At 49.6% G+C, this 27,139-nt stretch overlaps 1 protein-coding gene across 1 annotated transcript in view; it reads left to right on the top strand.

The window, feature by feature from the left end:
• Positions 1–22,953: 22,953 nt before the first annotated feature.
• The window catches only part of KIAA1755 (KIAA1755 ortholog), a 36,003-nt gene continuing 31,817 nt past the window's right edge, over positions 22,954–27,139 (top strand). The window contains 1 exon segment of the mRNA XM_070420307.1: positions 22,954–23,135. Coding sequence (XP_070276408.1) covers positions 23,133–23,135 — 3 coding nt within the window. The 5' untranslated portion in view covers positions 22,954–23,132.

The raw sequence follows: 27,139 nt of genomic DNA, 5'->3' as shown, positions 1-27,139 counted from the left end.
ACGCGCCGATGTGAAAGTATGTTTATTCGTTTTACTTTTTATCCAATCCTAGACATTTCCCCTTCCTCCGCCACCTCCTTTGCTTTCTTTCACTTCCCTAATCTATCACCAATAGATTTCATATAACCCCCTTACGTCTTCCTCTTTGATTCTGCTGTATAAAATAAGTGTTAAATCTGCCATTTTCTGGAGCATTTCCTCAATCTGTTGAGATTTTGCTTCCCAGCAATTGTCAGTTTGGCTCAAATAAATTCATAAAAAATTCATACAGGTTTGGACGTTTCTTACTTGACATCTACTTGGCGTAGTGCAATGGGGCTCAAAGACACCCACCAGGACCACCGTGCAGAGCTGGAGCTGGACCAGCAGGGCCCACCTGCCCTACCAGCTCCTTGCTTTGCATTGTGTGAGTTTCCCTTGGAATGCTGGACCTCCCTGTTTTAAGGTAAGAGGCCCTGATTTTATTTGAGCCGTATTTTAAAATCCTTGAGGTAGAGCTCAAGGTTGAGAGAACCTAAGCTAAGGCAAGACAGGAGCAATAATGGGTGGCTGATATTGTTTGGGTTTTCAATTATAATTGTTTTCTGAGCGTCTGAACAAAAACCTTTTACTGCACTAAAGAGAACCTGAACACATTCAGCTACAAAGATAAGGGGCACTTCCACCCTCCTTCTCAAGTCTAAGGTATGCTTAGGTGACTAAGAATCTTTGTGGAGGTGTCAGGGGGTATCCCCCATGATGTGCAGGAGCCTATAGAGAATTCCATCTCAACTGTAATTAATTAATTGACTCATCCAGGGATGCACACATAAAGGTTGTTTACCTAGTGCCCTGAGTCCTGGGCTGTGTGAGACAGCCAGGGAGAGAAACTGGGACATGTAAGAGGGTTGAATGGGACTCTGGTGGTAACAGCTGCTCAGAGCTCAACACACAAGCAGCACATTTCAACCCACCACACAATATCCCTAGAAATTTGTTTAGACCAGCCGTGGGCAAACTACGGCCCGCGGGCTGGATCCGGCCCATTTGAAATGAATAAAACTAAAAAAAAAAAAAAAGACCGTACCCTTTTATGTAATGATGTTTACTTTGAATTTATATTAGTTCACACAAACACTCCATCCATGCTTTTGTTCCGGCCCTCCGGTCCAGTTTAAGAACCCATTGTGGCCCTCGAGTCAAAAAGTTTGCCCACCCCTGGTTTAGACTCTGTAGGTATCCAAAGAAAACTAAATTAACATGGAAAATTGTGCCTCCAAGGCCAAAACCCCCAGCCCAGCTCCCATTAATACTCCTGCAGATACACAATAAATAAGAACCCTGTATTTGCAAGTACTTACAGAAAAGGGAAGACTTCACTAGAAATTATATCAAATTAAAATGATCAAAATGGAGGGATTTGGGGCACCTAAATTAATTTTTGCATGCAAAATTAGAAAATGCTGGCTCTAGCCCTGGCCCAGTAGCTCAGTTGGTTAGAGTGTCATCCCAATACACCAAGGTTGCAGGTTCAATTCCCAGCCAGGACACATACAAGAAGCCACCAGTGAATGCATAAATAAGTGAAACAACACATCTCTATCTCTCTGTCTCTCCCCGTCTCTCTCTCGCTGTCAAATCACTATTTTTTTAGTTTAAAAAAAAGAAAATGCCTACTCTAAAATTAATCTGAATGAATAGGAAACACATATCTTGATTGGAAATTAGAAGCTTCTAGGAGGAACACAAATAAATTCTTTTTTTTAAAAAGTTAATAAGAAATTTTAGCAACTGGCTCTGAACTAAAGAAGACTTCTGAAACTAATAAATGCCAACACTCCGTTCCTTCCCTTTCTACAGCTCCTCCACTATATCCCTTGCTCTCTGAACTTCCTTATCTGGACTTGCCCTCCCCTTCCCTTCTCTCCTTCTATCTCCTCTATATCCTCTACTACCACTCTCTACTGACCTAAGGGAAAGTAAGAAGAGGAATTCAGACAAAGATAATCCAGGAATTCTAGAAGCTCCCTGTGGAGAAAAGCTGGTCTCAGGCAGAGGGGAACCAGCAATTGTATGCATTCTTTGGACTAGAACAGAATTAAGGACTCTGCCTAAAGATCTCCCCAGTTTTCTCCAGGACCCTGATAGACGACAAAGGTAATGTAACAGTTAGAACATGTGATCATAGCTATTCTGACCTATTCTAATTAATATACCTACTGGTTTCTGGGAGCAAAAGAAACAGAATTACTAACTAGGGTATTCACTGGAAAAGCTTGTAGAGGAGTATCTTTTTTATTATAGAAAGCCAGGTCATCTTAAGAAGGATGATAGGAAACTGAAATGAATTTAGTAAGAGAAAAGAAACAGAAACAAGCTTATGATTGCTCTGAGGACTATAAGAGAGCATTTCCCCTTCTCCTTACTAACAGTTTAGGAGAAATGAAAATTACCATAAAAAGCAGAAATAACTGTGGCCCTTATAGATACTGGGGCTACTTCATCTATTCTTAATGTAACTGTGGAGCATTGTAGCCCACCCCACCATTCTCTTGACATTGTTTCTATAAATGCTGACTGACTAATATATAGCTTGTAGATAAACAGCATGTTTATATGAGAGTCCTAGGAACTAACTTCAGAAGAGGCAGATTCTGACCTTCAGTCGTCCCAGTTGTGGGAGATTTGCTGCCATAAAACCAGCATGACATAGACCCATAATGATAAAGACCAGGCTGACACACATCAAACCCTCACTTGACCAGTTTCAGGATCCTTATTATGACGCGCACTGTGGTGGCCAACTGGCCTGGCCTGCACATAGAGAACTTTTCAAATCCCTCCCCTTGATTTCTTTGTTCATCTTTCCCTCTCCCTCCTGATAAAAACCTCTGCCTGCACCGAGGTGGGGAGATGGGCTTTGTGACAAGAGTTCCTCATCTTCTCAGGTGATTGGCACTTGAATAAACCTCTTTCCTTTTTCACCAATCTCTGCCTCATGAGTTTGGCTTTTGTGGTGCCAGGCAGTCGAACTTGGGTTCTGGTTACAAAAGCAAAGAGGTATTTCTGTCTTTTATTATTATTACTAGAGGCCAGGTGCATAAATTCATGCATGGGTGGGGTCCTTTGGCCTGGCCAACGATCAAGGCCTATCTGGGGGCTGGCTGGCTCGGGGGGAGGGACCCCAGGAGGTTGGCTGGCCAGCCCCACCCCCATAGGGCTAGGGGAGGCGCCAGCAGGGGGAGGGGCCGTGGAAGGTTGGGGGAGGGCTGATCAGGGCCCAGATCAGGCCAGTTGGCCACCACAGTGCACATCATAGCGACCGGTTGTTCCAGTCATTCCACCATTCTGGTTGCTGGGCTTTTATATATACAGACTAGTGGCCTGGTGCACGAAATTCATGCACATTAAAAGGGAATTAATTAGAGGAAATATTTTAGGGTCCAGGGTGCAGGTGAATGGGATTCCTGGCTGGCAGGCTGCTGACAGCAAGCTGACCAACGGCCGATTCTGGGAGAAATGGGGCTTCCTCCTCCCTCCTATCAGGGCTTGGTTTGAAGGATGGCCACGCCCCTGAATGCATGAGACCCAGAGTTCCACCGCACCCCGGCCGGGGCCCAGAGCTCCTTCCCACAGTGCTGAGACCCATAAAATTTATCCTAACTGCTGCCCCTGCCGGCCTTGTCACCCCCAACTGCCCTCCCCCCTGCTGGCCTGGTTGCCCCTCACTGCCCCTCCACCCCCCCCCCATCCCCGCCAGGCTAGTCACCCCATGCAGCCTGCTGTTCAGTCATTTGGTCGTCCCTCAGTAACCCCCCTGCCAGCCTGGTCACCCCATGCAGCCTGCTGTTCAGTCGTCCATCTGGTATTTTAGGTCGTGACAACCCCTAGCTTTTTATATATTGGTAGTAGCAGCAGTAGTAGTAGTATAGAAATGCTGGAAATGCACTACACAAATTTATCACTGAAAAATATTGGCAGTCCACAGGAATAGGTAATACGTTATGTGCATTTGAAACCACAGGATGTTTGGGAATGACTATTTTATTTATAGCTATGAGATTGTGTACAAATCTATATCTTTTCCCATTGAGTTTCTTTACTGGAAGAGTAGGAGAATTACAGGGGCTTGTACATGGAATTACAAGCCCTTATAATTGTATAATGGGCTTTATTCCAGCTAGTACATAAAGGATATTGGTGACTTGAAAAGGCCTGAAGTTGCATTGGAATACCCTGTAAAAAACATTCAGTCAGTTCCTCTTACGGAGGTTATTTTAAAATAATTTTTGACATTATGGGGGTGCCATTGGAAAAGACATCCATTAAAGACTCTCTCCTGTGTTGTTGGAAGGGACCTTCTCAGGTGCCTGACCTCGAATGGACATCTGCCCCTGTTTCTGACACTTGACTCCACCTAGAGCGGAGATCACAGACTTCTCGAGATGAGAAACCACCACCATCAGAAATAGACAGTGTCCCTAAGACATTGACAAGGCCCGATTTCCTACAAATTGATGTTGAACTTTATTAGTGTGATTGTCTTTACCTGTCTGCTACTATCTACACTAATAAAAGAGAAACATGGTAATTGGCGTACGACCGCTACCCTTCCCATTGGCTAATCAGCGTATCCTTATGCAAATTAACTGTCAGCCAAGATGGCGGCCGGCAGCCAGGCAGCTGGAAGCGAACATGAGGCTTGCTTGCTCCAGGGACTGCAGACTCCAACGTTCCCCGCCTGACTTGCCGGCCTCTGAGTTGCAACTCTAAGCAACTATGTACTATGTTGCAAATGTAGAAGCTAAACAAAACTCCAGAAACCAGCTTTCAGCCTGCCAGGATCTCAGAGCTGAAGTTATACCTTGTTTCGATTATAGAAAGGCAAACAAACCAGATACGAAGCCTCAGAGCTAGAGCCAGAGCTAAAGCTGGCCCAGAATAAAATTTTAAAAAGAGAAAAAAAAGGAGCGGTTGGGAGCTTCAGTCAACAACCACCAGCCTGAAAGCAGCCCTCAGCCCCTCACCCAGACTGGCCAGGCACCCCAGTGGGGACCCCCACCCTGAAGGGTGTGTGACCAGCTGCAAACAGCCATCATCCCCTCATCCAGGTTGGCCAGGCACCCCAGTGGGGACCCCCACCCTGATCCAGGACACCCTTCAGGGCAAACCAGCCAGCCTCTAGGCCTCTATCCTATATAGTAAAAGGGTAATATGCCTCCCAGCACCGGGATCAGCGGAGCCGCAAGGCCTCTTGGCACCAGATCAGCGTGACAGGGGGCAGCGCCCAAACCTCCTGATCACCCTGCAGCTCTGTGTGTGACAGGGGGCGGGGCCACAACCTCCCTATCCGCCCTGCTCTGTTCATGACAGGGGAAGGCGCCCCAACCCCCTGATGGGCCCTGCTCTGTGGGTGATAGAGGGCGGCACCCCAACCCCCTGATCTGCCCTGCTCTGTGCATGACAGGGTGCGGCGCCCCAACCCACCCCACCCCCCCCATGGGCCCTGCTCTGTGTGTGACGGGGTAGAGCCATAACCTCCCCATCGGCCCTGCCCTGAGTGTGACAGTGGCGGCGCCCCAACCCCCTGATCGGCCCTGCTCTGTGCATGACAGGGGGCGGTGCCCTAACTCCCCTATCGGCCCTACTCTGTGCGTGACGGGGGGAGCTCCCCAACCCCCTGATTGGCCCTGCTATGTGCGTGACAGGGGGTGGCACCGCAACCTCCCCATCGACCCTGCCTTGAGTATGACAGGGGGCAGTGCCCCAACCCCCCAATCGGCCCCACACTGAGAGTGACTGAGGGTGGCATTGCAACCTCCCAATCCGCCCTGCTCTGTGCATGACAGGGGGTGGCGCCCCAACTCCCCAATCAGCCCTGCTCTGAGCCCGACCAGGGGCTGCACCTAGGGATTGGGCCTGCCCTCTGCCACCCAGGAGCAGGCCTAAGCCAGCAGGTCGTTATCTCCTGAGGGGTCCCAGACTGCAAGAGGGCACAGGCCGGGCTGAGGGACCCTTCCCCTCCCCCACTGAGTTAATAATAATAATAATAATAATAATAGTTACGCTTGTTCTTCAGGCTTTTCTCAAACCTCGTGTATATAGCCCAACTGTTAATAACTGCTGAAAGAATATAAGGTAACTTTTATATTATCAACAACACTCTTTTTATGCTTTCTCTTTTGAAATGTAGAAGAAATGCTATTGCAAAAGGAAGGAAAGGGATGTGTATATTTTTAAGAGAAGTTAAAAGGAAGTAGTTTGTCCTAATAAGTTGCTTATTTCTGAATGAGTAAAAAGAGACAAACTAAGAACAAGGGAAGTTGCAGAAAGTTAGCCAAAGAGGAATACTGAAAAAGGAATTGTATGTGTAAACGCTAAAAACAAATTATAGGAATGTGTCTACCTCCTAACCCAACAAGGACTACTAACTCTATTAATTCAGATAGAAGCTGAAGTGGCTATAAAAATGTGGCCTTCTATATCTACTGCTGAGGCACAGGGAATTTACTTACGAAACTCTTACTGTTCTCCTGGCCTCTGGAACTTTGAGATAGTAATGATAATTCACAGCATTGTGTTCTTACAGTCTTGGCCCCTATTAAACCTTAAGGTTACAGCTTCCAATTGCACAAATACTGGGAATCAGATGAATAACAACACGTGAGTGCTTCCAATGGGAAGTCGATGGTCAGATTATAAAAACTGGAAATGTGTATGGTGTGCCCTCAAACTATAAGTTAGTGTTATACTAGATGCAAAATACAGAGAAGTGAGACAGACAGCAAAACTTGGATCATAATAGCTCATAGGTTAGAAATAACCCAGAGTATTTTTCCCTCCCTTCCTTCCTTCCTTCCTTCCTTCCTTCCTTCCTTCCTTCCTTCCTTCCTTCCTTCCTTTTTTAAAGAATAATTTATTGATTTTTAGAGAGGAAGGGAGAGGGAGAGGGAGAGCGAGAAACAGCAATGTTAGAGTACAACATCGATCAATTGGCTGCCTCCTGCATGGCCCCCACTGGGGATCAAGCCTGTAACCTGGTGCAAGGGATGATGCCCTACCAACTGAGCCACACCAGCCAGGACCAGAGTATTTTTCTTAACAAAGGCCCATGGGACCTGACTGCCTCCCATTTACCTGCCTTTCACTTTTGAGAAAAAAATCTGCCTTGACTTTCAATTAAGGTTATGGTCTTGACCCATCCCCAGTGGTTCATCGTTCAGCAAGACAAACACTGAGTATGAGACTTCCTAGAAATGAACCTTCTTAGGACCATGAGATGTCCTTATCCAACCAAAAGGTTGGTCATCACTGCATCCTTTAGCTTGATTTATGCCCAAAAGGGAGGAGTGTGGACAAAAAAGGGGCCACATACTAAACCTGACAAGCTCAGGGGAGGCCTACATGATGACCATACAAATCCAGAGACCTAAAGTAACCACATGGGATGTCAGAACTGTGACCTCATCACTGCCATGTGCCCTGAGATGGACCAGTACACATACATCTATCAGCTGGATTTTCACAACAGTCCTACACATTTACTGAGCACTCCAATGTTTGCCAGGCATCTTTCTAAGCTCTTAGCACATGGGCACATGCATGTACACACATACAACATCCTGATGAGGTAGGCATTGTCTTCATCCCCATGTCACAGAGGAGGACACAGAGGCACAGAGAGGTTGAGGAACTGGCCTAGATACACACAGTTGGTAAGTGATAGATTGGGAGTCAATCTGTTGGCACCGGAGCCCACCCTCTTTGACTTTACAGTCAACTACAAGGGCCCCGGCAGTGGGGAGGGGTGAGCAAGTGGGGCGACTGGCTCTGAGATGGCCAGGCTGCCTGGCGGCAACGGAAGGGGACTCCTGAGTCTGAACGTCTGCCCCTTCTCCCCGTCTCCTGCCTTGTCTGCTTGGGGAGGAAAACAAACATGGACAGGACGAGACTCAGGGTTCATCTGCAGGCTGCTGTTTTCCCAGCTGTGGCGTGGCTGCCTCCTCCCAGCCGCCCTGAGCCAGGTCCGGACTCCAGCGGTTCCAAGGAGCCAGGACAAAGTGTGGGAAAATTAGCAAACACAGGAGCAAAAGAAAATAAAATCAGCTGCAACTCCTCCACTCAGAGAGACACATGGACACCACGTCTGCTGTTTATCTGGCAGGTTGTCTTTCTAGCAGCGTGTGCATTTGTACAGGCACAGATAGGTGGGAACCTATAGCGGCATAACATAGACCTTCATTCATTTGACAATATTGTGGTTGTTTTTCCAGATCGTTAAATGTTCTTACACCCTATTTTTCATTAGCTTTCCCATCATTGGTTTATTTTAATTTACAAAGGTATTATATATAGCACCTTTTATTATTTGCATTTTTCATTGAAGTGTAATTTGCATACAAAGTCACCCTTCCTAGTGTTTATGTATGAGTTTTGACAAACCCATAGCCGTGTAATCACCACCTTAATCAACATATAGAACAGTCCTTCGCCCCCACGAAGCCCCCCTGTAGTCAACCACCACCACCCCTCAGCCCCCCGCAGCCTCTGATGCTTCCTTTCTTATAAATTTGCCTTTTCCAGAATGTCATATAAATGGAACCACAGAGTACATAACATATAAAACTGCCTTTGAGTCAATGAGAAGAGGCTAATAAAGAGCACAATAGAAAATATGCAAAAACAGGAACAGAAACCTCATAAAAGAAGAAGCAGAAATGATTCATAAACATGAGAACAGACATTCCATCTCATTATTAGTCAAAGAAATACAGATTGAGACACAATCGGATTGCATTACACAACCCCTGGACTGGCAATGATTTAAAAGCTGGACAGCATCAAAGGATGATGAGGGCCTGGAGGGGACCAGTGAGCATCTGAACTTCAAAAGCAGGTTTCCTTTACCTTCAGTGAAGCCGAGGATGCTGCGCTGTGACGTACACACAGATACATACACACTTTCACTCCCAGGCTTACCCCAAAGAAGCACATCTGTATGCCAGCTACATACGCAGGACTACTCAGAGAAACACTGTTCGCAATAGCAAAACACGTGGAGAGAACTCAGATATCTCTATATATAAAAGCCTAAGAGACTGAATGACTGGTCGGCCGGTTGCTGACAAGCACTGACCACCAGGGGGCAGACACTCAATGCAGAAGCTGCCCCCTGGTGGTCAGTGTGCTCCCGCAGCCAACCTCCTGGGGGCCCTGATGAGGGTTAGGGGAGGACCGGCCAGCCAACCTCCCGTGGTCCCTCCCCCTGGCCAGCTGACACCCTCCCCTCCCCAACATCGGCTCCAATCGCTGGCCAGGCTGAGGGACTCCACCTGTGCATGAATTCGTGCACTGGGCCTCTAGTTCATTAATAATACAAAATAGATACATTGGCCCTGGCCCCTATGGCCCAGTGGTTAGAATGTTGGCTCGGCCCCGGTCAGGGCCATGTGGGAGACAATCAATCGATGTGTCTCTCTCACATCGATGTTTCTCTCTCTGTGTCTCTCTCTCCCTCCCTACCTTCCACTCTCTCTGAAAATCAATGGAAAAATATCCTCGGGTGAGGATTAACAACAACAACAAAAAGAAAATAGGTACATTGCAATCTGCAGTTGTACCACATACACTGTGATAGGCAGACAATGAAATACTGTATAGCAGTGGCAGAAAGTGAGCTGCCGCTGCTGCTGTGTCCACATGGATGAATCTCAAAGCAGCCTGTCCAGGGAGAAAGCCGAGTCACAGAAGAATATATTCAGTCTGACTCTATTCTAACAACGTTCGAAAACAGACGAAGCAAAAGAAAAACTTCTTAGAGATTTATATGTAAGGGGTAAAACGATACAGAAAAGCCAGGGATGGGTTCCCCCGGGAAGGGGGCAGGAATGTGGAGGGAGGGCTGTATTAACCATGTTTTATTTTTGGAATTTTCTGTGTCGACAGTGTTTTAACATCTTCAAACTCTTGCTGGCCAAAGAGAGATGGCCCACCCAGGGGTAGCCAACTCTTAGAGATAGCAGAGGGCTCTGCCAAGAGCATGCCTTTTATAAGCAAACCATGAGGACCCAGTTTATCTAACTCACACGCCAAGCCAATATTTCTCCCGCTCAGGGCCAGCTACTGGACAATGGGAGACCACCCCTATAGTCCAAAGCCCACTGGAATTATTCAAGCCAGCCTCTCCTAAGCTGTTCTCTCTGCCTTGCCTTGCCTTTTTCATGGAAACCCCAATAACTGCCATGCCCAAGTGCTTCCCTCTACCCTGGTCTCCTGATGTCTTTCCCATGTGGCCCTGAGTGGCATGGTGCACCCCCTTCTGTTGGGAAATGTAAGTAATACATTTTTTAAAAATTGATTTCAGAGAGGAAGGGAGAGGGAGGGAGAGATAGAAACACCAATGAAAGAGAATCATCAATCGGCTGCTTCTTGCACGCTCCCTACTGGGGATCGAGTCCAACCTGGGCATGTGCTCTGACCAGGAATCGAACCTTGACCTCCTGGTTCATAGGTCGACCTCAACCACGGAGCCACACTGGCCAGGCATAAATTCTTTTTTTAAATGGCATTAGCCTCTCCTAGTTTCCAGTCAGTTACCTCCATAAGTTAAAATCTGTGGTGCAGCCCTGGCCAGGTTGCTCAGTGGTTAGAGCGATGGACCACACACCACATGGTCGTGGGTTTGATTCTCAGTTAAGGGCAGGTTCGATCCCCAGCCCCAGTTGGGGTACATGGGGGAGGCAACCAATCAATGTGTCTCTCTCCCATCAATGTTTCTCTCTCTCCCTCTCCCACCCTCCCTTCCACTCTCTCTAAAAATCGATGGAAAAAATGTCCTTGGGTGAGGAGTAACAACAACCAAAAAACCTGTGGGTGCAATCATTGAAATGGGGGATTTGATCAGGGAGGGGCACAGATCGTGCCAAGGTAACGGTCATGTTCTATTTTTTAAACAGACTGGTGGGTGCCAGGCATCTATCATTATTCTTCAAACTGTACATTCATACCTTGTACCTGTAGACTGTGCCACAATAGAAATGAAAGAAGTCCATAATCATTTTTGTTTACTATGAAAGTAGCACATCATTGGGCCAATGTTAACGCCTTAGTTTCGATAACAGTACTATGGTTCTGTATGATGTAAACATTAGGGGAACCTGGGTGAGGGGAAGTCTTCATGCCATCTTTGCAATCCTTATGCAAGCCTAAAGCCTTCCCAAAATGAAAGACATTTTAAGCGCTACAGAAGCCAAGCTGCGCAGGGTCCTGGAGGCCACTCGGAAGTGTTTGGATTCTGTTTACTGAGCGATGGGGAGTCAGTTACTGGCGGGTTTTCAAAAGGTGGGGCAGGGTCCCATGGATGTGAAGACAAAACAGCTTCTTAAAATTTTCAAATATTGGCAGATATGTGGAGGCAGAACTTCCTTTTAGCCAGATGGAGATTGTTGTGGTCTTGGCCGTGTGGTCCCTGGGATAGGGGGACACGTGGAGGGGGAGCAAGAGAGAACACAGCGTCCATTGATCGGAGTGGACAGCAGATGGGAGGGAGTGTCCCACGGACCTCATAGGAGGGTCCTGGGGGAGATGGGGAGGAAATGGCAAGGACAGAGGCTGCCGGGGCTGCTGGGGGATCCGCAGGGAGGTCTGGGTCTGAGAGGCCTGGGGAGCCCCACACTCAAGTTTCCTGAGTCTCTCAGCCCAGCCCCCAACCTCCCCCTCCTCATGCTCTTACACCCCCTGCACCTCCACTCCCAGCAGATCGCTTCCTCACTTGCTTCCCACTTTTCCCTAACATTCCTGCATGTACACCTGCCTTTTCCCTTCTCCCTTCCTCCCAGCTTCCGGAACCTCCTCTTTTCTGAACTTTTGGAGTCCTCTCAGCTCACAGAATTCTCTATCATAAAATCAGATGAAACTTCTCTTTGATCCCAGGCCTCCTTCCAGCTATGGTCCATCCCCCCCCCCCCCCCCCCCCCCCCCCAGCCAAACCTCCTGAAAGCCCCATTTGTCTCCCTGGTCCCAAGACTACACTTCCTGCCCTCAGGCCACCCTCCCCACCCAGCTCTGGAACCTTCCACCCCATAGATAGCAACCCGTTCTTGTCCTGCTGTTTCTCTCTCCAACAACCCTCACCTCCTGAGGAATCACATACGTATTTGCTTATCATCTGTCGCCCTCACTGGACTGTAAGGTGGACGTTAGGCTTTGAATCGTGCTCCCCCCAAACTCATATGCTGAAGCCCTCGCCCTCAGTACCTCCGAATGTGACCTTATTTGGAGACAGGGTCTTTACAGAGGTGATCACGTTAAAATTAGGTCATGAGGGTGGGCCCTGATCCAACACCACTGGTGTCCTTATAAAGGGAGATTTGGACACACACATGCACGGGGAGGAGGCTGTGCGCACATGAAGATGGCCATTCACAAGCCAGGCAGAGGCGCCTGGAACGGACCCTCCCCTCACCGCCCCCGGAGGAAGCAGCCCGCCTGACACCCTGACTTCAGGCTTCCAGCCTCCAGAACTGTGAGAAAATAAATGTCTGCTGTCCAAGCCGCCCAGGCTGTGGTATTTTGTTATGACAGCCCCAGCAGACTAATCCCGCTGATGACAGCAGGAACTTCGCTGGGCTCACTGTTTCCAGTGCCAAGAACAATGCCTGGCACACAGTAGGAACTCCATAAAAATATTTGTTTTTCGAAGGAGTGAAAGAACTTCTTTCCAAACTCAAGGGACACCCCTTCCCTTCCTGCTCAGCTGTCTTCTTGCTGGCTTATTGTGAGCATCTTGTGTGCAAACTCCCTCTGTGGTCCACCCTTAGCACAGAGCCTAGTATGGTCAGTGCTGAGTGAATGATTTTATGAATGAATGCATGAATGAATGAATGAATGAATGAGTTGGCTTGGGTCTAGCTATAAAGCTCGCTCTGTGACCCTGAGCAAGTCCATGCTCCTCTCTGGATCCCAGTTGTTCTCAGTCTGTGGAACCAGGCATCTCACTAAGCAGTTGTGTTTATTAAAAATACAACTTCTGTATTTTTGAACTCCCTAGCCCGGGGGGTTCTGATCCTGGAGAAGAGGGACATGTCTGCATGCCACACACGCCCAGGGCATGCTGATGTGGCAACCGCTGGACACCATGGCCTCTGAGGCCCCTTCTCACTCTGCAGACCTGAGGTTCTGCTTTGACAAGCTAGGAGGGGAACCTGGCAGCTGGTCCCTGGAGGACAGTCCTGGAGGACTCCGTGCTGGGGCCGGGGGCACAGGCAGGAAGAAGACGAGTGCCCCTCCCCCATCAGGACTGCAGACTGAAAGGGGAAGAAAAGCAGGCACAGCTGCTGAGGACAAGTTAGCCCTTTCATCGGGAGCTAAGTTCTGGGCGGCTGGCCGGGGAGGCCGCAGGATGACCTTGGCCCCCGCCCTGTTGCTGCTGCCACAACACCATCTGCCTGACTTTTTCACACTGCCCAGGCCTTTCCACCCAGGAGGAGACCTGGGCTGCTCTTGGGTGGCCCCGGAGCCCTCAATGTGGGGCCATGGGGGGAAGTTGCTGTCCCCATGAGTTCGGAGACATTTCAGTGCTGAGAATCCCAGGAATTGGGGTAATTGAGGTTAAGCTGTGACCCTTTGGGGGTGGTGGTGGCTTGGGGAGCCCAGCTTCCTATTTTTTGCAGCTCTGCCACTGCAAGGCAATGTGGGGGGATTCCACCAGCCCTCTGAGCCCCTTACCTTCTCGGTGAAGTGGGTGTCCCCACCGTGATGCCATGGAGAGGCTTGTTCAACGCCTGCCATTCCCAGCACTCTGGGATTTGGGGGTAGATTCCTGGTCAGGACAATGAGTGTGGATCCCGACTCTGCCAGGGACAGACTTGGAGAAGACTGTTGCCCTCTCTGGGCATCTCTGCAAGGCAGGTGGGGGCAGAATGGAGGTGTCTAAGGCAGCCTGTACCTCCATTGCCCCGATCTTGCACAGCGTACCCAGGGCGCATACCATCAACAGGACCTACCACTGTGGATGCTGACACTGGCACCTGGCAGACGTGGTGCCTGTGGGGTTTCTCCAGCATCATGTGACTCTTTCCCCCTTTCCACACGGCCCTTGGGAAGGAAGTCACTGAGAGTGACCACACTCTCGGACTGGGGAGTTATGCTCCCTCTCCTTGAGGGCGAAGCATCCACATAAATTATTTGGGCTTTTTCTGCATGGGAGGTTTGTCTCTTCTCTCCCTCTTATTTATTTATATCGGCACGATGCTCGATTTTCTCCCTCAGATGGCTCCATATTTGGTTATTAGAAGCTCTCTGGGTTGGTCCCTGTGTTCCCTCTCCATCACTGTGGGCTTCATTGTTTGTGCACTTCCTCACTTTCTGGCACTATGAGGTGCTCCAGGCTTGTCCTGGACACTTCCTACTCCAGCCCTACAATCAGCCATTTCTCCCCAAAGCTCTGGTTTCTTCCACCGGAGAATGGTACTAGAAACCAAGACTCAGGTGCTAGGTGTGCTTGTTGTTACTGGGGTGTCATTGCCTCCAAGCCTTCTCAGCTGATGGAACAAGGAAATATATGTATATGTACTAGCTTCTGCACACACACATATCTATAAATATTTCCATATGTATCTATCAATCTGCCTCTCTATCTACAGCTGTATCTATTGTAAGCGAAGCATGAGTTCATGCTGTCTCCAGTATATATTAATTTGACATATAGTTAAGTTCATTTTTTTCTCTTTGTTTTCAAATTTAGGGTTTCGATTTTCATCTTTTTATTATTTTTGAAAATGTAAAATGTTTACACTGTTAAAGAGTATAAAAATATATTCAGGGAAACCTCACTCCCATCTCTTTCTTCTCCATTGTATTCCCACTAACTCAGTGGTTCTCAACCTTCTGGCCCTTTAAATACAGTTCCTCATGTTGTGACCCAACCATAAAATTATTTTCATTGCTACTTCATAACTGTAATGTTGCTACTGTTATGAGTCATAATGTAAATATCTGATATGCAGGATGGTCTTAGGCGACCCCTGTGAAAGGGTCGTTTGACCGCCAAAGGGGTCGCAACCCACAGGTTGAGAACCGCTGCACTAACTCCTTATGAGTAACTATTTTCCCATCCTAGTACTAACCAGGCCCAACCCTGCTTAGCTCCCAAGATCAGATGAGATCGAGCGTGTTCAGGGTGGTATGGCTGTAGACATGAGTAACTATTTTCAATAAGTTTGCTATTCATACTTCCTGGGATTCTTTTGCATAATTAAATGAGTATGTGTGTAAATAAATAAATGTTTAAAATGTTTTTCTTACATGAAAGGTAGCCTACTATATGCAGTGCTTTACACTTTGCTTCTGTTTTGTGTTTTTGCTTAACAACACATGCTGTACACCACTCCATCTAGGTTCATGGAGACCTTCCTCCCTGCCTATATGGCTCATAACTTGCCCTTGTGTGGTACCGTAGCTCATTCATCCAGTTGCCTATGGATGGTCATTTGGGCATTCTAACGTTTTGCTATTATAAACAATGCCTCCATGAATAACATACGCATATGTTTTCCATATTTGTGGAATTATATCTTTAGGTTAAATCATAGAAGTAAGAATCCTGGGGGAGAGGGTACAGCATATGTCATTCTATTAGATATTACCAAATTCCCTTCTATAAGGCTTGCTGCCAATTAACATTTCACTAAAGATGTTGGAGGGTGCCTGGTTGCTCAAAGCCTCATCATGTGTTGCCAGGCTTTTGAACCTTTGCCAGTTACAGAGATGAGAAATGGCATTTCAGTGCAGTCTGATTTGCATTAAAACTTCTCATATATATTTCCCCAGAACACATGGTGGGTCATTTCCAACAACCCCAATAGACTGGATCAGGGTTGATCTATCCAAGTGGTGGTTGGTATTTGTGTTCCCAATCATGCCGAGGGGCCAATGGGGTCTTCACATGGCGTCACAGCTCCTCATAGCCCCTCCCCCCTGGTTTCTGAATGCTACTGACCCTACTCTGAGCCCCTCCTTCTCCTCACCAGCTGGGGAGCAACTGCTTCCTCTACACAAAGAAGACTCTGAGAGAAGAGGATGACTTGGCCTCTGAGAAATGCCGAAGTCTTGACCTCCACAATTCAGAGGGCCAGTCATGGCTGAGGAATGACGGAGCCAGGGCTATGGGGTGCAGAGGACTGGGGGGGGGGGGCCGCTGCTTGAGGAAGCTGGATTTGGAGGTGCAGGGCACCCTGTCCCCCAGAATAACTGATCCAGACTCTTGCTTACCTCTCAGCCTTAAGGTTCATCAACTTCATCCTCCCCTACCTCGCTGCATGAATGACCTGCCTAAAACTTAGAGATGAACATGGCATGCCCAGGTCACGAACTTTCAGCTTGTCAGGATGACAAACTCAGTTGGGATCTAATCCCCACTTGCTTTCACAATGGAATCTTCCTCCCTCCTTAAGCACTTTATATCCATTCAGCCATCTGTCCGTCTGTCTACCCATCCATTCATCCCTTCATTCACCCTTCCACCCATTCATCCATCCATCCATCCACCCATTCATCCATCCACCCATTCATCCATCCATTCATCCATCCATCCATCCATCCATCCATCCATCCATCCATCCATCCTTCCATATTAGTTATCTATTGACAGATAAATTGCCTCTATCTCAATGTCTGAAACAACCATAAACATTGTTTCATGCACTTTCTCTGGACCAGGTTTTGGGAGCAGCTTAGCTGGTGGTTCTGGCTCAGGGTCTCTCATGAGTTTGCAGTGAAGTTGTCAGCAGGGGTGCAGCCATCCAAAGGCTTGACTGGGCTGCAGGGCCTGCTTCCAACGTCGCTGCTCTCATGGCTGGAAGTTGGGGCTGGGTCTTGGCAGGAGGCCTCAGTTCCTTGACACATGAGTGTTTCCATAGAACTCTTTGAGTGCCCTAACAACATGGCGGCCGGCTTCCCCCACAGAGAGGGATCCAAGGGACAGCAAGACAGAAGCCACATGTGTTTTATGACCTAGTCTCAAAAGTCACACACTGTCACTTCCTCCACATTTGGTTCTTTAACAGTGAGTCTCTAAGGCCGGCCCACACTGAAGGGGCCCCACTTCAGGAAGGGAGGCGTATTAAGAAATTTGTGAACATGCTTTAGTGTCACCCACCATTCATCCACCTGGTTATAAAACATTTACTGAGTCCTTGCCCTGTCCAGAACCTTGAACATATCATCTAGATCTGGGGTGAAATCTCAGATGCTCACAGGGCCCAAGAATTAAACCAGGTGTGGACTCTGCTGAGCTGGATACCATGGGCCTGGGTGAAAGGAGAGGCTGCCCAGCTCTAGACGTTTATGTGAATTCTCTCTATTGTTAGAGGTTGACGGCTAATTTATGTGTTTTTTTTAAACCCTCTGTTTGCCTGGTGTGGCCCATACACCACCAGTTTGCAAATTCTGATTTGCCACACCAAATTTCTCAGTGTTCTCCCCAAACATTCATTCACTCAACAATGCACTAGGCCCCTTTCCCACATTACAGAAATGACTTGCAGTCACACAGTTTCCTTGGCCTGAAATGCCTTCCCATCTTTCTCCCCTCAGGGAACTCCTATTCCTCCTTCACAACCAGGTGCAAACGTCCCTTCCTCTGGGAAACCTCCTCTGCCCCACCTCTGGGTCTGTTACTGGCTTCCTTCTCATCCACCCGACAGCCCACAGCTCCATCACTGCACTTCCCTGTCTCCCTCACCAAAAGGTGAGCTCCTGAGGGATGGATGAAAAGACCAGGTGCCCTGGGCACGGCTTCCCCGAGGAGGTGGTCCCTGGAGCATGAACAGGACTTGCAGAAAGGGGATCTCCTGGCAGCAGGAGGAGGATAAGCAAAATCACATCAGCACAAAAACGTGGGTGGTGCCCGAGGCTGGCTGGGTGCCAGCTCCTTCCTTCTTAGACCTGCCGCCCAAGCTGGCAGGGCTCTTGGCTGCCACCCAACATGGTGAAGGGCGAGAACTGCGGGCCTGAGGAGCTCCAAGCAGAAGGAAGTAGGGGGTTGTGGGGAGGACGGCTGGAACAAGAAACCCAAGTCCTGGATGAGTCATTGATGGAGTCTGTCCCACAATAACAAGAAAGGGCTGGACTGGGGGATGGGGTGAGAGAAACCCTAGAGATGCAGGGCCCAGAGGGGCTGGGGCTAAGGGATGGGCTGGGGGAAGTAGGACAGCTCTCAGCACCCCAGGTCTTAGGGCCTCCAACCCCAAGTTCCCCTGGGGCCTTGGCCTTGGTTTCCACCGGCCCTAGAGCTAGACTCTTCTCCAGCCCTCCATGGCAGCTCCCTTGCTCCCTCCTTGCAGCCCCTGCCCCCCTTCCCCTGTCTCCTCCGCCCAGCAGCTAGAGGAATCTTTTGATTCCTCTAGTGATCACATTACTCCCTCCTTAATTCCCCCCATGGCTTTTCCTGGCTCTAAGGAGAAAATTCAAGCTTCCTGTGATCTGCAGAGCCTTGCCCACCTCTCCCACCTCTCCTCAGGTCCCTGTCCCTCTCACTGCCTCTTTTGTGCCTCCAACCTGCTCACCTACCGCAGAGCTTTTGCAGGTCTGTTCCGTCTGACTGTAATGTTCTTCCCTAGTTCTTCTTTAACTAGTTAATTCTTCCTCTCTTCAGATCTAAGCTTACGCCTTCAGAGCAGCCTTCCTAGACCCTGAGAATCTGCTGGGTTCCTTTGATATAAGCTCCGCACCTTTAACCACCTCACCACGAGGTGCGTGACGCATTCATTGTAAGGATCTGATCCCCTACTGCACTGTGAGCTATATGGGGGCAGGGACGGTCTGTTGTGTTCCCAGCACCCAGCACACTGTCCTTGGCATAGAGTGGGTGATCAATCAATGCATCGCACGACTCCTGTCCCTTGCAGGACATGACAAATGCTCCTGGCTACTGCCTCATGGCCAGCAGGGGAGGGAGACACAGCAGCGGTCAGTGATTCCACTGTACAGCTGAGAAGACTGAAGGGCAGAGAATTCAGGCAAACCTCCATGGCCCTCCAGGCAGTTAGTGGGCAAGCAGGGACTTGAGCGAAGGCGGGCTGCATGCGCCGGCCGCGAGTTTGACATGCTTGCCATGAAGCAATTTCAGGAGCAGACCATGTATGACAGGTAGTTGCCCTGGCTGGGCCGTGTGGCACTGGGTGTCATTCGTCTCTGGGTGGTTCTCCCTGCTGTAACTTAGGACAGTTGAACAAGGCGAGTTTTAAGTTTCAGGGGCTCCGAGAGGTTTCGTTCTCATAGATTGTCTCCATCGGTGTCCCGGCCACCAGATGCTGGGCATCCTAGGAGAGGGTGGGGCAGTGTCTGAGGTACGTGTGTCTGCAGGTCTCCTCCACCCCCATCCTCAGATCTTGTATCAGGAAGCTCATTTAAACATTCAATCTTCCCCTGCAAGAAGAGAAGGCCATTAAAGGAGAGAACCGTGTCTTTTCTTTCCAGGGTTTATGAAGTAGGCAATGAAAAAAGCTTGTGTTGACTTAGCCTGTGTTTCCATCTTCCTCTTTCTGGTTTCTTTGAAGAACTTCTCCCTTCAGCATGCAGTCCAGGGGTAGGTATTGACTCTATTCTGGCCAATCAGACTGAGCTGACTGGGTTCTGTGTGGAGGAGGATTCTGATTCCATGACTGATGAATGATGCCTCCCATGAGTAGGAGAGGAGTGCGTGTCCACATGTGTGCCAAGTATTTGCTATCCTTATAGTAGAAACAAATAAATATTCATTGAATGAATGAATTCTGAATTCCATGACCTTCTGTTTCAATTAGGCAGCTCTCTTTCCCCAAGTGAGACTATCCCCTGTGAGATGTCCTGGCACTTGGCCCTGGGAATCTATATATATAAAAGGCTAATGTGCAAAGTGTCCCCTCGGGAGTTCAGTCGCTCACTATGACATGCACTGACCACCAGGGGATGGCGCACAACATGGCGGGCAGCCAGGGGTGGTAGTGGGGCGCTGAGGGAGGGAGGGAAGAAGGAGGCAGGGAGGTGTGGAGGAGGGTAACCTGATCGGCCCTGATCGCCAGCCAGGCCCAGGGACCCTACCCTTGCACGACTTTCGTGCACCGGGCCTCTAGTATCAGAATAATAGAACATCAGAATCAATATCAGAACGATTTGCTGGGGATGTATGATATGCCCTTTCAATGGATGATTTCATTGGATTTTCACAAGTCTCATGAAGGGAGGATTATAATATTCATTTTATGCTGAGGAAGCTGTGGCCCCACAAGGGGAGGGATCTACGCAAAACTTCACAGCATGTCGGTAGCAGAGCCCATCGCCACATTGCTTCCCCGTTTCTCCACTCCGCCATGTGTAAGACCAGTGATGGGCTTTGTTATTTCTCCAAATCCAGTGTAGCAACTGGAGCACGACTCAGTTATTCATTTACCAAAGAGAGAGGAAATAAATACTTGCGCAATCCTTGGAAAAACCTCTGGAAAGTCCCTGCATGATGAATCCAGTCCAATCCAACATGTAAGCCTGGGCATTTGAAGGCTGACTTCACAACCATTGGCCCCTAACACAACACCGTTTTATGGTTGTCGTGTTAATTCTGCCAGGTACCAGGGGCAGTGCAAAGCGTCTCACATTCATTAACTCATTTCACCCCCACAATAGTCCTGTGAGGAAGTAAATAGTATTCTCTCTGTCTTACAAAGGATGAATCTGAGGTTCCGAAAGGTGAACCTCCTTGAGGTCACACACACAGTATGAGGGTGTATGCATGTGTGTGTGCACGTTTTGGGGTGCATGTGGAGTTGTATTGTGTCAGTAGAGAGCATTTTTGGAGGAACAGGCATGGGAATAAAGGTGCAAAGCATGTCAAGCGGCCCAAGGGGTGGACTGCAATGAACATGTATTTATACACCATTTCGGATCCTCCATTCCCACCCTTCTTATGCAATCTATTTCCTTTTAGGTGACTGACTAGTCCTGATATGTTCAGTGTTAGGGGATCTTGGGCACATGATTAGAATCTTTCTTTAAGTCTCTGAATCTAGCAAGGAGTGAGGCAAGGCTTGAGAGTCATTCAGGTAGCACAGGAAGGGGGTTAATTAATAACATCATTTCTGGAAATGGATGGCCTGTCCAGTGCCAGACTCCACAGTTTCCCAGCTATCAGACATGGGGCAAGCTGCATAGCGTCTGCATGCCTCAGTTTCTTCATCTTTAAAATGAGGACAACCGTAGCATTTTCCTCATAACTGTTACACATTGAGAGAAGTACTTGACACGTAGGAAGCTCTACTTTGGCGTGGGTGTCTGTCTGGATGTAATGCCACCAGTCATCAAGGGTTTAAAATTCATTTCCGTCATCTTGCCTGCTGCGTGCTTTCCAGAGGACAGCTCCCCGCCTTCTCGCTGACTCTGTGAGCGCCTGATACCCAGCTAACCCATTGCTGACCTACCTAACTATCTCAGTTACTCTGTTTCCTGAAAACCCAGAATGCTAGCTGTCAAGTCCGTTCTGTGTCACTGCAAAGCTGGGACTCTAGAACCTCCAACCCCCCTCCCCCAACTCTCTGGAATTCTGCACCTGCCATCAATCAGCAAGTCTGTTTCCTCCCAACTCATGTCTGGAGTCGTGATACCAAAACCATCCAGACTGGCTCCTGCAGGCTGGGGAGGGCTTATGTGATTACTTAGTAAATGCTACTGAGGGATCTTCTGGGCTGCCTGGCACAGTGGAACTATTGGGGATCATTAGTCCCAAATTAACAGCCAGCAAAGGGAGATCCAGGAGTATGAAGGGACTTGCTAAAAGTCACACGGCCAGATGAGCTGGCTCCTAACTCAGGTTCTCTGTGCTAAAAGACTGAGTAACCTCTGCGGAGTGAGCGATGAGCTTCGATAAGGCTTGGGTTTTGAATTTAAAGCCTTACTACTGCACTCGTCCATTATCCCTTCTTTGCTTTCTCCCCATTTCTTTAAGCTTAATTACTCCTCAAGGCCTTTGCACATGCTGTTCCTTCTGCTAGAATTCTGTTTCTCCCCCCCCCCCCCCCACCCCTTCCTCCACTCTTCACCTGATTCCTTCCTTTCTTTCGGATCTAGGATTCTCTGTCCCTTCTGAGACAACCAGCTCTAATGTGATCCCCTTACAGTCCCAATGCCATCATTTGTCTGTTTCCTTAGCAGTTACCACCTTAAGTTGTTTGTTTGTTTTTCTCTTGTTTATGTGTTTCTTGCTTATCTTCCTCACTAGGTTGTACATCACCCGAGGGCAGAGACTCTGATTGATTCTGGCTCAGTGCTTGGCACAATGTTTGACGGATGCTAGTCATCCAACCAGAAGTGATCTAGTTTCTAGTCTCCCTCAAAGCTGAGGAGCAATGGCTTGGCCGAGGTCACACAGGGAGACACACGATGCTGACTCCTCACCACCAAATCTAAGAGGCAGGGATCATCGTCATCACCTATCACAATCAGCCCCATTTTACAGATGAAGAAACTGAGGCCCAAGACAGTTCGTGACTTGTCTGAATCCCTCAACTGAAAGGTGGACGACGAGGAGAGGGCTGGGGACCGGGTCTGATTCCGTAGCTCGGCTTCGCTCTGCCAGTCTGCAAATGTGGGCAGTGGAGCGGGCGGCCTGCGAGGCGGAGGTGGGGGCGCGGCGGGAAGAGGAGGGGCGGGTGGGACGCCGCTGCAGGGCCGGCTGAGCTCCCCTTGGCAGCCGGCGCGGCCTGGAGCCGGGAGGGGGGCGCCTGGTTCTCATCACGCGCGGCGGGCAGGGCGGGGGACGAGGCGCCGGCACAAAAGGCCGCCGTCGCGCCACCGGGACCCACGCGGGGAGCCGCGCTCCGACCCGGGCGGGGACCTCCGGCCGCCCCCGCCCCGCCCCGCCCTGCCCCGCCCCTGCGGCCGCCCCTCGCTGGTGGCGGGGCCGCACCGCTGCCTCTCTCACTGTCTCCAGTCTCGGTTTCACCATCTCTCAGGCACCTCCTCTCCCGGCCTCTCCAGCCTCCCCTCCGAGATGAGGCTGGGATCGGCGCTCCGGGCCAGCCCGCTCCAGTGCTAGGCTGGGCACCGGGCTGCACCGGACAGACGGACCCGCGGACGGTTGGACTGCCCCGGCGCCCAGGAGAGGAGAAGCCGCCCCCGCTGTCACCATGGTAACGCCTGCCAAAGTCTGGACCACCTCCCTCTGTCTTCTTTTGGCGGGGTCCTCGCAGACCCCAGCTTTTTATGCTCAGACGATCCTTAGAAGCCCACCAGGGCTCTGCTTAAATGCCCCCCCCCCCCCCCCCCCGCTGCCTCACCAGGGGTAGTGGGGAGGGGGAGGTAGGTTGCAGAGACCCATCCCTTGGCGCTGCCTCCCTCTGCATTCTGGGCCTCTGGCTCTCCATGTGCAAAGTGGAGGATGACTTGTAAACTTTGATATTGCCCCATCCCACGGCCCAAGTCAGAGCTGTAATCCCGGCACTTGGGCCGAGGACGCACCTTGGGGTGGTGTTGCATCTCAGACGTGGGGCTGAGCGTCAGATATGCCCACTGTCAGACCCCACACAGGTGTGGATGGGGATGGGGTTAAAGGCCCTCGGAGCACAGTCAGGCGGTGCAGGACAAGGAGAGTTAAGGGTGAGGAGCGGAGAGGAGGAAGTTGCCACCAAAACTTGGGGTGTTTTTGCTATTTCAGACTCAGGGCAGGAAAGTCAGCTATGCACATTGCCCTGATCGAGGTGCTCCCCTGGGGACTGGGTGGGAGGTAGGTCTAGGGGAGGGGGGAGAGGGCAGTGCCCACATACTGTGACTTCCTGGGCTGGCACCTCAAGTTTGGGACAGGCGTGTGCGTGCCTGCGTGTGTGTGTGTGTGTGTGTGTGTGTGTGTGTGTGTGTGCAGAGAATGAAAGAAAAGTCTGTTTTCAGAGAATCCTAACCCAGCTCCAGACAGGCCCAGGAGCCCCGGGCAGATTCACACAGATCGCAGGGGCGGTGGGATTTGGAAAAGGGCTGTGAAGACAGGCCAGGGCTTTAACCCCTTGACTGTGAACTACCGTGTTGAGTGTGTGTGGGTTTTCACTGTGTGCACGTCACCCACAGAAGATTTCTGTGTAGCAGTGGTTCTCAACCTTCCTAATGCCGTGACCCTTTAATACGGTTCCTCATGTTGTGGTGACCCCCAATTTCATTGTTACAAATTGAACATAATTAAAGCATAGTGATTAATCACAAAAACAATATGTAATTATATATGTGTTTTCCGACGGTCTTAGGCTACCCTGTGAAAGGGTCGTTCGACCCCCAAAGGGGTCGCGACCCACAGGTTGAGAACCATTGCTGTATAGAGATGTGTGTATACACACACCGCCCCCCCCAAAACATGCTCCTACTGACCCACACAGCTGAACACATGTGCCCTCTCATATGTATAAGCCTTGTCCTCCTGCTCTCTCATACTGCTAAAATAGGGGCACACACCTGCATGCACACCATAGACACATTGCAAAAGCAGGCTCCTCAGTCCATACACCAGCAGGGCAGGGGTATGCGTACATTGCCGTTGGAGCTATTTGGCCATAATCATAAGCTAATGTTATTCACTGGGCAATGTACATGCAGGAGCTCCTGTAACTCACACCACCTCTAAGTGTAAACCTGCTGGTATTGCTACTCCACAGATGGAGACCTGGGAATCGGAGGGCTTAGGTGGCTGCCCACAGTCACCCTGCCAAGAAGTCAGAAGCGGGACAGCATGAATTCTGAACCCGAACTCAGCTGTCACAGCCACCTCAGAGCCACTTGCACCAACTGATGTTTGCCAAACCTTACCTGGTTTTGGACCTAGCTTAGTTATTATTTTTAGAATCCAGAAACTCCTTGCTGAAGCCCAGATCCTAAGATCTGGGTAGTCCTTTCAAAGAATGAGCAACTTTTTCTTCTGAATGGGAATTATGGGCAGATCTCCCGCCCACGGTTGTCTTTAAGTATTAACGGTTGTCACCTGCCCACCTCTCTGGCCTCACCTCTATACTGCAGGCACGCTGACCTTGGTTCAGAGCCTCTTATGTTTCGTGTTCCCTCCAGCCACAGTGCCTTTGTACATGCTGTTCTGCTGGGTGGAACTCCTACCCTTAATGAATCCAATTCATGCTGTACATCTCCACCCAAATGTCACCTCCTCAGGAAAGCCTTTCCTGATTTTCCTGACTCTCACTGTATACCTCTCCCTTGTGGCAGTGACCACAGTTGTAATTTTTGTGGGATGCTTTGATTAATGGCTATCTAATGTTCAAAAACAACCCAGTGTCAGAGCATCTTAGGACAAAGGAGCTTAGGGTTTATTCAGTCCAATATTTCTGTAATTTTAGTATCACCAGTCATTTTTGCATATCCACTGACTGGATATAGCAAATAATAAAATATACTACTTATCATTGGCTCAATATTTTTATTTATATAAATTTACTTTTTAAACTTAAAAATGTATTTAAAAAGGAAATTTTATGTCATGACCATGAAAAATCAGTATCCCTTGTCATAAACAGGAAGTAATTGGGGGAAAAAATACAACGAAGGCAAATCCATGTTAGAAAATTCTGGCTGGATGAGGCTGACTGTGGATGACTCCAAGCCCCAGGACTGCTTTCTTGCTGTTAAAAGGAGTAATGACTAAGTGTTGAGAGGTGTGTAAGATATACTGGCACTGAACTGGGACTTTCTCTTTGGTGTCATCAAGAGCACCAGAAGAGAACTGGAGTAACCTCTTTATTGTGATTTCATTTTGAGCTCATGCCCTCCCCAAATCATCTTTTGGGCCACCTGTGATCATATTGTACACTTTGAGAAAAACTGCTTGAGTCAATTCAATTTATTCCCCCAAAGCACCTACTGTGTGCCTGCCAGGCCCAGGGAGAGAGATGTGTAAGCCCTGGGCAGGCCCACTCACTGAGAATTCTAGGCTGCATGATTGGCGGTGGGAGTCCATGTCTTTGCCTGGAAGCACCTGTGTCGTGAGAAGAGCTGGAGGTGGAACAGGGCTCTGAAGTGTGGGAGGGAGCTTGCCCAGGGCCAGCGAGGGACACCGTGCTTCCCAAAGTGAGGCACCTGGGTCCTCAGAGGGGAGACTTCATTTTATTATTTATATTTTTTCATGCTCTTTGTTTTGATCTTATTTTTCAATTACAGGTTGTGTTCAATATTATTTTGTACTAGAGGCCTGGTGCACAAAAATTTGTGCACTCGGGGGGGTCCCTCAGCCCGGCCTATGCCCTCTTGCAGTCTGGGACCCCTCGGAGGATGTCCACCTGCTGGCTTAGGCCCACTCCCCGGGGGATCGAGCCCAAGCTGGCAGTCAGACATCCCTCTGGCAGCCCGGCAGCCCTCGGGGGATGTCCACTTGCCAGCGAGGAGCAGGCCTAAGCTGCAGTCGGACATCCTTAGCTCTGCTGAGGAGGTGGGAGAGGCTCCTACCACTACTGCTGTACTGGCAGCCATCAGCCTGCCTTGTGGCTGAGCAGAGCTCCCCCTGTGGGAGCGCACTAACCACCAAAGGGCAGCTCCTGCATTGAGCGTCTGCCCCCTGGTGGTCAGTGTGTGTCATAGTGACCAGTCATTCCTGGTCATTCTGCTGTTAGGGTCAGTTTGCATATTACCCTTTTATTATATAGATAGAGGCCTGGTGCATGGGTGGGGGCCAGCTGGTTTGCCCTGAAGGGTGTCCCAGATCAGGGTGGGGGTCCCCACTGGGATGCCTGGCCAGCCTGGGTGAGGGGCTGATGGCTGTTTGCAGGCTGGTCAAGCCCCCACCAGTGGGGACCCTCACCCCATGGAGGTTTGGCCAGCCTGGGTGAGGGGATGATGGTTGTTTTCAGGCTGGCCACACCCCCTTTAGGGTGGGGGGTCCACTGGGGTGCCTGGCCAGTCTGGGTGAGGGGCTGAGGGCCATTTTCAGGCTGGCCAAGCCCTCTGGCAACGGAAACTCCCAGCCTCTCCTTTTTTAAATTTTTTTTTATTCTGGGATTTATTTACCTTCTATAATTGAAACTTTGTAGCCTTGAGAGGAGCTCAGAGCTGGCCAGGGCGGGCAGGAGGGAAGCCTCCTGCTTGCTCCAGCTCCGTGGCCACAGCCGGCTGAAAGCAGGTATCTGGGGTTTATTTACCTTCTATAATTGAAACT

This window comes from Myotis yumanensis, unplaced genomic scaffold (assembly GCF_028538775.1).
Source record: "Myotis yumanensis isolate MYYU_CA2020_CCGP unplaced genomic scaffold, mMyoYum1.0.hap1 SCAF_7, whole genome shotgun sequence".
Lineage (NCBI taxonomy): Eukaryota > Metazoa > Chordata > Mammalia > Chiroptera > Vespertilionidae > Myotis > Myotis yumanensis.
Note: the sequence above shows the minus strand (reverse complement) of the source record. Positions and strands in the feature narration are given on the sequence as shown.